Consider the following 15223-nt stretch of genomic DNA (forward strand, 5'->3'; position numbering starts at 1 on the left):
ATAGGATCGCATTTTGTGCTTATTTTATATAATAATTTAGCCTATTTTGTGACCAAATGCTCCTAATTAAATATTATTTTGCAGCATTAAGACAAAAGAAATGAAAATGAAGAAAAGCACCAAAATAAAAATTCAAACAAGACTCAAACTCAATTTTTTGCAAGAGTTTGGAGTTCCTTGGACTACCTCTGATGAAGGAAGAGTTCAACTAGGATTATAATTTTATCTCTATAAGTCTTTTAGTTCAACTAGGAATCTATTTCTAATCCTAGTAGAACTAGGTATCTAGCTATTATAAATAGGTGATGTAATTCACTTTAAGAGACAACTTTTGAACTCTTCTATTTCTCTATGTTTTTATAATATTTTCTTATTTTGCTTTTCATACGTTCTTTCATCAGCATGTCTAGCTAGTTCTCTCATTCTGGTTGAAGACTTGGTGATCGCTTAAATTCAACGAGTTGTGAGATCTAATTTATGCTTTCTACTTTTATTCATATTGGTATTTGTATTGTTCTTTGTGCTTTTATTACAAATAATCTGATTCATTGTCAAGAATGTTTGCCTAGCCAATTGAACTTGCAAATTCGTAATTGTTTGTTTAGTTCAATAGCTAGTGGTAACACACCATAATTGATTATGTAAAAGTTTTCGATTATGTTGTGGGGAATGCACAATCTAATTTAAATAAATCCTCGTAGGAATTTATTGGTTAGAATTGGGTCTTTCTAATTCTTAATGCTGTTGGTAAATTAAATTTTGAGAACGTTTCCAAGGTTGTTTACTAATTAGGGATTTAGTCAACGGACGTTCCTTGACTATCCACAAGGTAAAGAAAGGTGAGATCGTTAGGTCATACCAATGGCCATAACCAATTTATCTATCATGAATAATTGTTATCTTTGCATCTATGATCAACCGTGGAATTAAGCATGATCCTGTCTTTAACTGGAATACTCTTATTTTATATTTATCTCTTCTAATTTTATTAGCTTTTTAGTTTTATTCTTCTTCACAATCAAAATTCCCCCTAATTATTTTCATTTTTGAAGGAATTAATTTAAAATCAATCTCTGTGGATTCGACCCTATTCACACATCTACAAAAGTGTTCGTAGGAATTATTTTTGGTGGATTCGACACCCATCAGGTTTGCGTATTGGTGATGAAAAGATGACGTAGATTGTATAAACGTATAATTAGTATCTAAAAATTTGGTATTGCAGTGTCACAAACAGTCAATTGTAAGTGAAAACTATCTTTCTTTTTTAATATTTATATAAATATTAAATCGACTCCTTTTAAGATTAAATCTAATTATACAAAAACTCGTAATATTCTTCGTGAAATTATAAGCATACCCCTTGATATTTTAGTTATAATTAGAAGTATGCACTCCTTGTTCACCACCAACCTTTGATATTTTAGTTATAATTACAAGTATGCTCTCCTTGTTCACCGCCAAAACAAATACTCCTTGAAGTACAACATTACATCCCCTCATGGGGTGTATTTGTAATTTTATAAACTCCTATGTTACATTACATTATACCCCCTTTAAGGGCGTATCTGTAATTTCACAAACCCTTGAGGTAAATTAAATTATACCCTCCAAACGATGTATCTATAATTTCACAAATAAATATATATATATATATTTTTTTTTTGTAATTAAGCCTAATCTCAAAAGTATGAATATATATTATTTTTCCCAGCTGATACTTGCATCCGCTTTAATAGACATCTAGGAAAATGGTAAAAAAGAAATTAGGATTAATTTGTTTCTAATATACGGGACCATATTTTATTTATTAAATGTCAAAATAAATATCAAGGTTTTAGGTTTCTAAGTTAGAATCAAGCTATAGGGTAAGTGATGGGAACCGAAAATGAATATATAGGATAGGAATAATAGTAATAAATAATATATTTATATAGGATCGATTATTATGTATAATATTAGTTAGAATGTCACAGTAATTAGACTTTCTTACTTATTTAGTTTCTTTCTTAGTTGAATTCTATTTTTTTATTAAATTCTCTTTTATGTAAGTCTATAAATACTGTGATTAAACTCATTATTCAATACATAAGTTAAAATTTAGAATTTAGCACAATTAGTTATTCTTAATAAACTTACGTTAAGTAATTAAGATAGAGTCATTTTTTTATGATGGCACTCGAACACATGATTTTAAATTTATTTATAAAATTTTAGTTTTAACCATTAAACTAGATACCATTGATCTATATATACAACCTCTAAACATATGATAATTTATGAATTTTTGCATTTTACTTTGATAAGTGATGGGGTAAAATATGAAAGTTGTTGGTAAAAATAAAAATACCTCCTAGGACTTTAAAATTTCAAATAACAAGCATAGGTGCGCGTACTTTTTTATTGGATGAGATCGGACCCATACCTGGCAACTTGGTCTCAAAGCAAGGTGTTCGGAGACACCTGGAAGGAGGAGATTTCGATATGTAAGTCTGTACAAATATGAAAATTTGACTTTTTTTTTTAAATACTTGAGATAATAGTAAATTACTTTCAGATGTTTATGTTCTATCTTTTCAGTTTTATACTTGATTTGATTTAAGTATTAAAGAATCTTAATTGTTACGCGCTATTTTACTCCTTTGTAATTAATGATTTTGGTCTAACTATAAGCACCAATGCCTTGGACACATTCATTCGACACAATTGCTTCTGAAAAGTAGTAAGAATTCAAGATTCAATACTTGGATATAACAAATAAATAGTAATGCTACTGTCACAAAAGACAATTCAGCTCATCCTGGACAGTAAACAGTAACAACTATTCATACTTAGTATATATAAGAAAAAAATGTATGAAAGATTGATTAGAAATTTATTTAAAATCCTAGTTGTTTAGGTGGTTGCTCGGTCAGTTGTTGCCGGGGGGATTGGTTGAGCCGGTGGTGGCGTTCGTCGGCCCCACAGTATTCTTGACAGCATCAGCAGCCCCTTGCGCAACGTTAGCCGCCCCGAGTGCTGCTCCCTGTGCAAGGCTCATCACACCTTGAGCGGCTCCCTTTCCCACATCGGACACTCCTTGTACCATGTTCTTCACTTGCGTTCCAGTCTTTGATATTATTCAAAATAATTCCAATCAAGAATTATACGTACATTATTGTACTACAAGAAATTAAAATTGAGTAAGAATATTAAATACCTCATCAAGGAAGTTACGCTGGTTTTCCCTCCTCATCTGCAATAATTAGAGCAATTACTTATATATAGAACTAAGTTATGAAAAGGGACATTAGAGTTTTTGACGAATACATTAAAAATGTGGTTCAAAATTTTCTAAGTATAACTGAGAATACAGTAAATAGGCAAAATATGTATTGAATTAATATTTGAGTTTAAATGTATTGCATAATATAATAATGAATTTTATTCAAAAAAAAGTACTTGAGCCTGAGCCTCGTCTGTTGGAACTTGGCTAGGGTTGTTGGTGGGTCCTCCGCTTGCCATATTTCTGGCTCTTTTTTGTGTTTCTGTGTTGGAAAATTAGATCTAATTATCAGCTAAAGGAAAGAATTAGTAATCAAAATGTATATGAAAGGATTGGTGTTTTTGCGTTGAATTTATAGATGAAGTTTCCAACTATAATGTGTTCCACAATATGTGCATTAGCTAACACTTGGAGTGGGACGCGAAGTATTTGGGGAAGAATTATTCAATATTAATTGGAACGGGTACTCAAGTGGTTCTTGATTTCTTAAATTTGCTATAAGAAAATCTTGGGGTGGGGGAGGGAATGCATTTTTCGTCATATATATAATTTTAGAGGGTGGTATTTTTCGTTCATTTTGATTTTAATTTTACGATTGAGAATAATAATTAAAAGAAAATAGCCTATTTTGTCTAATTTTTGCCAAAAATACCAATTTTAGTGGAAAAATGGAGTTGTCACTTGCGAAACATTTACCCTTTTTCCGGTGAAGTTAGCATATTTTTTTTTGTAGAAATTAAAACAAGTGTGCTATTTTTTTAAATTATTGTCTTTAATTACAAAATTAAAATCAAAATTGCCCAGAAATACCACTCTATCTCAATTAAAGAACAAAAACTTATATTTATTCCAAAATGTTGTCCTATTTTTTTTTTTTAGTTCTATCATATACTATGTACATGGAGTTACTACTTCAATGGTAAACTTATCAAAAATAAAAAAATATTAATCTTTTTATCATTGTAAATTTTTGGCCTTTTTATGATATAAGTTAATTGTTTAGTTAGCTGGAAAATTTCTCAAACCAGCACCATTGCACACCTCACGTATCCATAATTCAAATCAAACTGAAAAATAAGAAATTATTAGTGATAGAAGTAGACATATACACATATTTCTTAATTTATAATTTTTTAATCGTCAGGCTTCAAATAAAATTTTATCATATTAAATTGGTTATATAATGTAAAATAAGAGGTGTATATATTTTGGGAGTACTATTTGGATGGAAGAAGTCAAAAGTATAGTGCATTAATTATGTAGGTTGACGATGGAATTTCAAACGACATAATTTTTAATCCAAAAAAAAAGTTATATGGTGTTCTCTTCTACCTATCTTTTTCAAGAGGAGAATCAACTGGGGTCCACCAGTATTGTGAATTTTTCATGATCTTGACCTTGGGATGGTTTTTTAAATTCTTCTATTTTTTAATTTGATTTTAATTTTTTTCTATCATAGTTATAGTATTTTTCTAGATAATTATTAGGGTGTTAGGCTATTTTTGAATCGAACTTTGCGAGCTTATGAGACAGTTGAAAATTTAATCAGTTTCAAAAGCCTATTTTACCAAAATTAAGACTCTTTCTTTTAAATAAATATTGGTATTTTATTTCAAATTTGAGTTCTCAAAATATTAAAAATGCATTATTGTTTGTTCTTCAATTTTATTGGTTTCGCTCCATCATTATATAATAAATAATAATATTATATATTAATATTGCACATGTTATATTATAATTCCGTCATGTAATTAATTAATACACCCCAAATCCGAACCCAAATATTGAATTGGGTGCACATGCATGTGAACTGAGGTGGGTGCTCCAACCTATCATCAACGTTCAATAAACTCGGGCCATTGATCTGATCTGATCGCCAACCGTCGAAATTAAGAATAATAGATGGTTATCCAAAAATAAGATGAGCAAGGTCACAGGTGAATGGCACGTACACCCTACACGCGTCGGACAGTTGGAAACGTGGCAGCTTCTCTTCACCCTCACCAACGTCTATATAAAACCCCATGCAACTAACTCTTTCGCATTCATTCACTCACTCATCAGTCAAATCCAAATCTCACGAGTTTCTTTCTCCCTCTTAGTTCAATTCGAATTTCGTCTCTCAATTCTGATCATTTTAGCTCTGCATCGTCGAAGATGTCGTCCCACCAGCACCAGCAAAGCTACAAGGCTGGAGAAGCCAAGGGCCACGCTCAGGTACTAATTCATACGTACACACATCCTGTGTGCATAACCCTATAAATTAATTAAGTGCTTCTTAGTTAGGGTTAGGGTAGAAATGTGACGTTTTATTTTACTCAAATGTTTTTGAGGTTCGGAGTTAGAAAATGTAATAAGAAAATTGTATATGTTTTGTGGATTGAATTTTTTATTTCAAGTTTTGTTGCATTCTCTGCTTTCAGCAATTGATATATATTCGCAGTGTACAGAATTTTTTGCTGATGAAATACAAAACGTTATCCGCTGTGGTTTGAAATAGAAATTCGTTCAGTCGGTGTATTTTGAGCGTGGAAGTTGTTTGATGCGGAAATTTATGAGTAGTGGATGGTTGGAACTATATTTGCAGGAGAAAACAGGGCAAGCAATGGATACAATGAAGGACAAGGCCTCGCAGGCTGCAGACTCCGCGCGCGGCCGCACCCATGACGCCAAGGATCAAACTGGAAGCTACTTGGATGCCGCCAAGGAGAAGGCGTCTCAGACAGCTCAGGCCACCAAGGAGAAGACGTCTCAGACAGCTCAGGCCACCAAGGAGAAGGCGTCTCAGACAGCTCAGGCCACCAAGGAAAAGGCGTCGGAGTTGGCGGAGTCGGGGAAGGAGACAGCCCAGGCGGGGAAAGAGAGAACCGGCGGATTTCTGCAGAAAACAGGAGAACAAGTGAAGGGGATGGCGCAGGGCGCGGCGGAAGCGGTGAAGCACACATTCGGGATGGCTGATGTGGATGAAGAGGATCCCCATAGTAAGACTGGCCACTAAGAAGATACAGAGGAGATGCTTCTGTAGTCTGTTTTGTGGGTCGTATTGCTCTTTGTTTGTGGCCTTTTTCTTTTTGCTTGAAAGAAAATCTTGTGTGTCCCTGGAGTCTGTTTTACTCTTACAGGGTTCATGGGGTTGTTTGTTTTTTTCTTAAATGGTAAGTGTAGTTGAATAATGTTGGCTTGGTGGTGCAATGAAATGTTGGGGTTTGGCACCATCATAAACTCCTTGGAAGAGACGTTCTGTGTTCAGGGAAAAGTAATATAATTGTTAAGGCATTGAAAAAGAAATATCTAAAAATCAATATCCTCAAAAAGTTTTTCCGCTTATTTCGGAGTAAGTCCCATATTTCCCACAAATTTTCAGTTAAATGATATTAATCGCCACAAGAATATATCAATGCCTTAGCGAACGGTGGTCATCCGATAAGAGACGATTAAAGTTGGAATTTTGGGTATGTCTGTTGCCCAAGTTCTTAGATAGGTTTGAAGGTTTATAAGGAGATGGATTTCCAATATGGGTGGGAAAAAGGTTATTTTAATTCGTCTTTCAAATACAATAATTTGTCAGTAACTTGGGAACAATGGTGGGCAGGTGGGAAAATTTTAGTCCAGATTTAATTTGATCGAATGATAACTAATTATATGGCTTACTTTGGACTCGGTTGGTATAAATCGTATTTAGTTCGGTCGAATTTGATTTAATTATATGATATATGTAATACTATTGTCTAATTAATATACGGTTCAGGGAGAATGCACGATTAATCACACGTAAGGGTGATATATTTATCCTATAATAGATTTTGTTCGCCAGTTAGTCTATAATTAAAAAAAAATGATCAATCATATAATAAGTATAATACATTTATTTTATAATTATATTTGTCTGGTAATTAGTATTTGTCCTATAATAGATTTTGTTCGCTAGTTGGTCTATAATTAAAAAAAAAATGATCAATCATATAATAAGTATAATACATTTATTTTATAATTATATTTGTTTGGTAATTAATTTTGTTCGGCAATTGATACACAATTAAAAAAAACGATCAATTAATAACAAGTATAATATATTTATAATTAATTTAATTCGATTAAATCTATTTCCACTCCTCATGAATGAGGTATTGAATAATTTCTTTGCTATGCATGCATATATAATATATTATATATTGTATCAGGATAGCAATATTTTGAAACTTTAAAATCTTGAGATTCGGAATTGGAGATGGATTTCCTTGGATATTTATTAACATGTCGTCTATCATGAAACTTTTGGAAAGTATTCTTTTCGCCCTCAATAAAAATGAAAATTGATGCGGCCGCAAATAAAGATTACTTAACCGCATAAATAAACAATATTGAATTTCCCCCATCACCCATGCTTTCTTATTTTTAAATTTGACATTTAATCTAATCATAGATTTTAAGGTAAACTACAAGTGCTCTTAATAAATTATCTTCATTACAAATATTCCTTCATTTTTTTAAAAAATTACAAATACATATTAAAATATAAATATTCTAACAATTACTTCGATAATTCATTATAGAAAAGTATTTGTTAGAATATACATAACTCCATAGGAAGATTATAGTTTTTCAAACACAAAAAAAATACTTATAATTATAACAAATCTCAAAAGAATATAAAAAATTTAAGGTTATTTATTGTACAGCACACAAGCTTCGCAAATGACTTTGTAAGGACATGACATGGCAACAACTAAAATTACAGAATCCGACCAACTGTATTTCAATTAACGTTGTCAATAGACAAGCCTCTCGCATATGCCATTCATTCATCAATCTGAATAGCTTAAAACAATATACATTTTGTCCATAACCTGTCATCAATCCACCTCTTTTCCCATGAAAGAATCAAACTGTAACCCAAAAGAAAAAGAAAAAAGCAGTGCTCGTAACCTTTGCTCTACAGCCACTAAATACGTAGAGGACTGTCAAAACCCCAATTTCACCAGGAGCACGATTCCAAAATTGTTATCCTGCTTGCATTAGTTTCTTCTTAGGAGCCTGGTTTTAACCACGACAAGCTAAATGTGTCCTAGCAACTGAATCTGGAGATCACCTTTTAAGCTCATTGTCTTGATAATCAGTGATAATCCCTGTGAAAAAAAAAAGGAAAAATGAAACGTAGATTAGCTGCCATCAAGAATTTCCGATTCAAGTATTCGATAGGCCTAAATTGCAAAATGCAGCATTAAATATAGATGATGGACATCGTGGGAAAGAGGATGAAATATGACAACTCCTGATGCCTTGATTATATGAACATGTCCATGGAAAACGTTCTCCTATTCTCTTGTCGATATTTTACCAAATATAGCTCGATGTTGTCGTTAACAGAAGGATGTGGTAACTGTTGAAGTAAACTGCAGGATGCCACTATTTTTCGTGATTATATGAACATGTCCATGGAAAACGTTCTCCTATTCTCTTGTCACTGAGAGAGAGAGAGTACTGTGCCTATCTGAAATCACGAAAAATAGTGGCATCCTGCAGTTTACTTCAATAGTTACCACATCCTTCTGTTAACGACAACATCGAGCTATATTTGGTGAAATATCGACAGGTGTTAACAAAAAGAGCACTTTCAATTGGTTCCTAAAAACCAAAGCATGAGCATCTAGTAATAAGCACAAAATTACTATGGGTACACCATTCCAAGTTCATGCAGATGGCAGAGCATTTTTCAAAACAAAACTCCTTCTAGGTTCAGAAAGTATTGTTTCACATGAGGAAATCACACTCATCAGCAAATAAACTCAGCATAACAACCATGTACAGCAAATCAAAACAGTAGTTCAATGGTGAAACCCATGAACCCTAAGTAACAAAACTTTAGAAAAGGTTCTCACTGGCGTGTGAAGTGATGACTACTATCTCTTGTTGCCCATAGAACATAGATATCGAAGCATGTACTCATTGGACGAACAGGTGTCAGCCAAATCTTGGTGTAACCTAGTAACTGATTTTTGCAAGGATTTTAGAGCAGGAAGTAGATTTCTGGAGTTCTGCTGGATAGAATTGCCATGGGCTTTACAGAGTTCCTGCAAGCAAATAGACAAGTCAATGTCAAGCAAAACCAGTCAAGGATGCAGATGACAGATTCATCTAATATGATAAAACAAGCTAGAATATTTGTAATCCAATATAACCTGGCACCACTGTAGAAGGAATTCTAAATGAGGACAGTTATCAAGAAGATCTGCTAGTGCCTCGACTAATCTCTGCAGATATCTAAAGGGGACTGATGAAGCAACAGCCGGAATATCTGCAGGAGCGACAGCAATGATACTCTTCTTTATTAGCGTATCTTCATTCAAACGAAGACTCAGGATTAAGGCTCTTTTTGTTTGACCATCTCTTAAAGCTGCATCAACTGCCTACTCAAAAAATTTGAGCACAAATCAGACATAACGACAGTCAACAAGAAGACGGAATCAGCAATGCATATTATTAATGATGCTGTAGAAATCATAAGAGTTCCTTATCATTAATTTACATTCCATGCAGAATAAAAGTGAGCAAACAATGGCTGATGATCTACCAAGTCTCATTAGCTATAGAACATTTGCAGTGCTCACCTCTGGTGTAACATCCATGTCCAGATCCGTGGGGTCAAATATAAAGGACTCATCCATAGAATATAACAATACACCTTCCGTAGTTGCAGCTGCCCAACTTCGGCCAGTAGGCGCGATCCTTAAGCACTTTGTCCGGACAATAGGCCTTCCATGGTTGGGCATTGATCCTGGTAAATCATATGCCAATTTATCCCGTGTTTGCTTATCCACACCTTCCTCTGTGTCACTATTATAATCATCTATCAAACCCAATGGCCCTGCTTCAGTCATATTCTTTGAGTTTAGGAAATCAAGAACTCCATCTAGTGATAGATTGTGGGTTATTTGGAATCTCCGCAGCAGTACCTGACAATTTGAAAACTATTAGGGGACAGAGCAACTTGTTAGATAGCAGATTATGCTTCTTTTCCATGTGAGAAACTCAGCCAATCAGGAGATGGAGAGGGAGCAAAAGGTTGCAAAAGAATTTAACAATATACAATTTCAGGCAACATACTAATAGCCATAGTACAGAAAACTAACATTCACAGGTATAGCCAAATGTTCCAGCGAAGTTTCAACTTGCTCTCTATCAATGATAAGTCAGAAAACCAGCTAACTGGTATCACATGATTGATGGTAGAATTAGAAGAGAGCAAGCTTAACTATCATTTCTTAAAATAATTTTGGTTGATTACTTTACAACAAAACAATCATTCTACAATGACAGATTTCACTATACATAATTGATTCTCATCATCTTATCCAGAAACATGATGAGTCGACAAACAAATCAGAACGCATAGACAAATCGATACTTTTTCAACCTGGCGCTCAAGTAGGAATACAGAGTGAGATCGAAGCAAACCTGATCAGCAACATCATACATACAAATGTATTTACTGCTTCCTCCAGCTAGTATGTAGCTACCATCAGCAGAATAACACAAGGTTGTGAAGCACTTTCCAGCAGATGAGTTAGCAGCTGACCTGCGATCAGTCATGAGGCGTCCACCAGCAATGTCTCTACGGCCTTCAATTGTGAACATTTCCAAGCCTTGTAGTGGATCCCAAAAATGAATTTGCCCATCTAGTGTGCTGCAAGCCAACTGTTTACCATCTGGGCGGTAAACAAGTGTAAGGACGTCGTGCGTATGATCAAATTTCTCAACACCACCTTTTCCTTCAAAAATGTCCCACAGGCGTACAGTTCTGTCCCAAGAAGAAGAAGCCAAGATAGCCTGCATGGTAAGCACACAACTATTGTCATCAATCAAAAAGTTCGATTCAGGTAGAATTTTAACTCAAAGAAGCCATGTGCAATCAGAAAGGCATTCTTTATCCACATCATCAGATATGTTAAAGGTGCTCTCAACGGGTTAATAACAAAAGTAAGGTTTAGATAAAGGATATGCAACCCCGAGCGACTTACATTAGTGGGAGAAAACATTAATCCATGAACAGGACCCTCATGGCCACTAAGAACATCCAACAACCGGCCTGTCTTCATTGACCAAACAAATATCTACATGCATTCATAAAATATTGCTAGTCAGGTAAAATCATAAAGCGTAATTAAAAATGTCAAATTTGTAAATAGCAAATAACAGCACCTCAAATGAATCAAGAGTTCCAGCACAAATCACTTCACCACTCTGATCTGACGCTAAAGAAACAAATTGCTTTGGTGTAGGGGTCACAAATGTTCTAAAGTTCCGGTAGCGGAAAAGATCCCAAGCACGAACAGTCCCATCCAGAGATGCACTCAGGAGACAATGGTTGCTAGCCATGAAATGCAGCGCAGTAACAGCATTTGTATGCTCAGAGAATGTTACAAAACAGAATCCTGAAGAAACAGTCCAAACCTGTGAATACAATCAGTAACAATCTTAGTTTTAACTTATTGCCTGTATATAAATGGACTTCAAACGGACTCAGGCAGATCTAGCCCTTGAAGAGTAATAAACTGCATTGAAACTATTTAGCGGGTACACCATTTTTTTAGTTTGACCTCCTTTCAGTCCAAGAAGTAATAGGTATTAGTTTATGATACAAATAATTTGGCTGTATTATTGTTGAAGAACAAAGGCTGGATAATATCTTTCAGGCATTTAACAAAAAAAACTATTGCAATTATGAATCAAGTGCTGGCTTTTACTGAACCTTAATCTTGTTATCATCAGCTCCTGTGGCCAACAGCTGTGAGTCCTGTGAATACGCAAGGCAATTCACATCAAAATAGTGTCCCTGCTGTTTCAGTACATAAGTCTCTGATTTCCACTCCCACACAAGCAATTGCCCAAGCTTTGCACACCCAAATGTTAACCAATTACCGAGACCATTAAATACAGCCGTAGTGATTTTCTCTCGCGAAATTGATAGCAAGTGAATGCACACAAAATCTGGCATCTGATAGAGAGCAAACACACCATTAGAGAATCCTACCACCACCATATCAAGCCCCTTATGATAATCGCATGCTGTTAACTTTGCAGGGGTCTGCATGAAAAGGTTCTTTTTCAACAACTCCCATTTCATCTTATGCAAATAACGCCCATTCTCTTCATCCAATTCATCAACTCTACCATCAAAAGCCTTCCTTTTCCTCAAATTAGCTTCATTTCCATCTTCCCCATTCTGCCCCTGCCCCTGCACCGGAGTCCCTGGAGAATCTGGCTCTGAAAAATCTCCCCCCATGTCCTCAAGTTCAGCACCATTGATGTTATACCCCCAGGTAAAAATTGCGCCATCACGTGATAAAGTATAAACTTTCGTGACAGCATTAGTCTTCTTGTCAACCCCAAAGAATGCTCCCACAATCACGTCTCTATGACCTAAAAATAAATACGGCTTACCGTAAACATTCTTCTTATTCTTCCCTTTATTCAAATAAAAGAGCCTCACAGTCAAATCTTTGGACCCAACAACTAAATAATCCGAGTCAGGGCTCCAGTTCAGTGATGTAATACGATCATTACAATCGGCGAAGGTCTTAATCAACTCGAAGGGGAAGAATTCCTTTTTAAATCCCGGAGACCGCCATATTTGGAGAAGCTTAGCGGCTGCAACGGCAATGAATCGACCGTCGGGGCTAAATTTCGCGTCGGCGACGGGGTACTTGATGGAGAGACGATGTAGAACGGCGCGGCGGGGGAGGTTTATGAATAAACAGCGATTGTTCTCGTCGACGGTGAAGAGAAATAGACCATCTGGTGATGCTGCTATACGGCGAAGGTTGGTGGAGGCTTGGCAGGGCAGGGTAATGGTTTCGGATTTTAGGAGGTCGGTGACGGACACGCGGTTGCCTACCGGTGAGATTAGCAGAGTGTTGTTCACCACGACGGCGTTTCCCCCGCGGTACGGCGCGCCTAGCAGATTCTGAAACCTGTAATTCATGGTGAATCCTCTCTGTCCGTTGTGAAACCCTAATTAGGATTTTGGCGGTGAAAGGGTTTATGTCTTGCCCATAAACCCTAACCAGAGTGTTTGTTACAAGTAGGGGAAAGCGTAGTTGAGAGTTGCTACATTCTGTAAATAGCGCTTCCTTAAATTGTTTACAATTAGCTTCATTTGAAATGCTGCTTAATAAATTTTAAGTAAATTACAACCAATTTTTCTGATATTCGATATAATTATGAATATATTTTTCAGTATTTGAAAATTTAATATATGTCAAATTCTATAATTATTAGATGAAGGTTTGAAATTATCAATTTTATTTTATTATTTTTTTAAAGAAAAATAAAAATTATAAAAAATTAAATATATTGAATGCAAAAAAAAATTAAAATAATAAAAAATTATAAATTAAATATTTTTCAACTGTGATATTTTGTGAAGCATGTGATATGATATTTATGAGGTAATTTTATTCATTTTCCGTACAACAACTGTCAAAAGAAAAAAAGAAAGATATAAGATGATCATACAATTTTATTGAATAATTTATAGTAGGTAAATAAGATATTAATTATGGTCTTACCAAATATCCCACATTAATTATGAAGTTATCAAATCCTTCCCTAATCCCATTTAAAAAAAAAAAAAATAAAGAAGCCCTAAAAGTATAAAAGCCATAAAGGAAGATCAAAGAAGTTGTTACTTACGTATAATTACTATAAATTTTTTTGGTTGTTTTGTTAAGAACAATTTCATATATAGATAGACAATTTTATTTGTAATTGATACGTCAATTTACATATATATTGTAGAAAAAAACAAAAGAAAACTGGATGTAGCAGACGCAGGGGCTATGTATGAAAATATATATGTATATATTTGTTCCAAACAAGCTTCTACTGTAGAGCTATATGTATATATGCATCTGATAACAAGTAAAGAAACAAAGAATGAACATCCCAAAAGCCCTTATATATATATACTATCATCAACATCAAAATACTCACTGGAATATTACACAACAAATTCCTTATACAGGTGAGAGAAGTAAAGAGTAAATACTTCAAAAACTTTATTTTACTGTGAACAAGTAGTCAAAACTGTAATCACTACTAACTTCTATAACTCTCCAATCCCACTGCTTCCAACTACTAACTCATCTACGCTCTCCCCTTGTTATTGCTCCTCTGTCCTCACCCCTCAACTTCAGTCCCACCATCAAGAATCCTAGAGCCCCAGCCTTGTGTTCAACCAATTGCACACCTCGTCCATCTCCTTAGGCACCGTGTAGTGACCGATCCTGAAGGCAAGGGACGACCACACTATTTTAGTAGACTTAGGAGAGAGCGCAACTTAGACTAAAATGAAAAAGTTTGTATATGTACCCTTCATAGGTTTTAAATGATAGATTGCGGAATCCGGCTAGGCTCAAGGCTTGGTAGGAACACTCTCCGTGTTTGTGAGGAACCACTTCGTCGCCTGTTAAAGAAATCAGTAGGCAGTAAGTATTGATATTGAGCAAGGGTTAAGAGATGGATATGCAAATTCTTTTGGCCTCATCCAGAGGCTATTTGAAAACTTTGATCTTTTTTTGGCATTCGATGTAAGGAAAAGTTGCAAAGGGTTTAACATTTTGGGAAAGCATGATACGTACAGAGTCCGTGAGAGAGCAAGATTGGCAGAGATGCAGCACGTCTTGCCGCCTCATGTGATCCTTCAATCTTGTTTCGCACACTCCTGCAGTAACAAGTGATCAAGATTTAGTTGAAAGAAATTATGTTGTTTTATGCAAAGAAACCAAGATGTCCCTTGTGAATTTCTCTGAGTAGCATGCACAAGATTAAGAAGAAACAAGCATGTCTGTATGTGCCCGTAATTCTTGAAATCAACCAGGCATACAAATATTCTCTTGGTATATATTATGGTTCTGCAACATTTTTGTTTTACCTTCTTTTATTATTTAATTTTTTCCT

General features: G+C 34.8%; 3 protein-coding genes across 3 annotated transcripts in view; 1 reads left to right on the forward strand and 2 right to left on the reverse strand.

Moving 5' to 3' along the window:
- On the forward strand, positions 5315 to 6501 carry LOC105157537 (late embryogenesis abundant protein Dc3). Its single transcript, XM_011073946.1, has 2 exons — positions 5315 to 5482; positions 5853 to 6501. Exons 1-2 carry the CDS (start codon positions 5423 to 5425, stop codon positions 6261 to 6263), a joined length of 471 nt encoding a protein of 156 aa, XP_011072248.1. The 5' UTR covers positions 5315 to 5422; the 3' UTR covers positions 6264 to 6501.
- LOC105157538 (periodic tryptophan protein 2 homolog) lies at positions 7998 to 13369 on the reverse strand. Its single transcript, XM_011073947.2, has 8 exons — positions 12015 to 13369; positions 11465 to 11716; positions 11284 to 11376; positions 10721 to 11092; positions 9874 to 10218; positions 9445 to 9672; positions 9145 to 9336; positions 7998 to 8391 (listed from the first exon to the last, which is right to left on the reverse strand). The coding sequence occupies exons 1-7, from the start codon at positions 13245 to 13247 to the stop codon at positions 9166 to 9168; spliced, it is 2694 nt and encodes an 897-aa protein (XP_011072249.1). The 5' UTR covers positions 13248 to 13369; the 3' UTR covers positions 7998 to 8391; positions 9145 to 9165.
- LOC105157540 (acyl-protein thioesterase 1 homolog 1) overlaps positions 14202 to 15223 on the reverse strand; it is a 3797-nt gene continuing 2775 nt past the window's right edge. The window contains exons 7-9 of the mRNA XM_011073948.2: positions 14905 to 14987; positions 14636 to 14729; positions 14202 to 14550 (exon numbers count right to left, since the gene is read on the reverse strand). Of these exons, the coding sequence (XP_011072250.1) occupies positions 14478 to 14550; positions 14636 to 14729; positions 14905 to 14987 (250 nt within the window). The 3' untranslated portion in view covers positions 14202 to 14477. The remainder of the gene's footprint in view (positions 14551 to 14635; positions 14730 to 14904; positions 14988 to 15223) is intronic.

Source organism: Sesamum indicum, linkage group LG3, assembly GCF_000512975.1.
Source record: "Sesamum indicum cultivar Zhongzhi No. 13 linkage group LG3, S_indicum_v1.0, whole genome shotgun sequence".
NCBI lineage: Eukaryota > Viridiplantae > Streptophyta > Magnoliopsida > Lamiales > Pedaliaceae > Sesamum > Sesamum indicum.

Coding starts and splice junctions, on each gene's coding strand:
- LOC105157537 (XM_011073946.1), top strand. CDS start 5,423: ATGTCGTCCCACCAGCACCAGCAAAGCTACAAGGCTGGAGAAGCCAAG. Junction 5,483..5,852: donor AAGCCAAGGGCCACGCTCAG/GTACTAATTCAT, acceptor CTATATTTGCAG/GAGAAAACAGGGCAAGCAAT.
- LOC105157538 (XM_011073947.2), bottom strand. CDS start 13,247: ATGAATTACAGGTTTCAGAATCTGCTAGGCGCGCCGTACCGCGGGGGA. Junction 11,717..12,014: donor CTGATGATAACAAGATTAAG/GTTCAGTAAAAG, acceptor TTGTATTCACAG/GTTTGGACTGTTTCTTCAGG. Junction 9,673..9,873: donor ACATGGATGTTACACCAGAG/GTGAGCACTGCA, acceptor TTTTTTGAGTAG/GCAGTTGATGCAGCTTTAAG.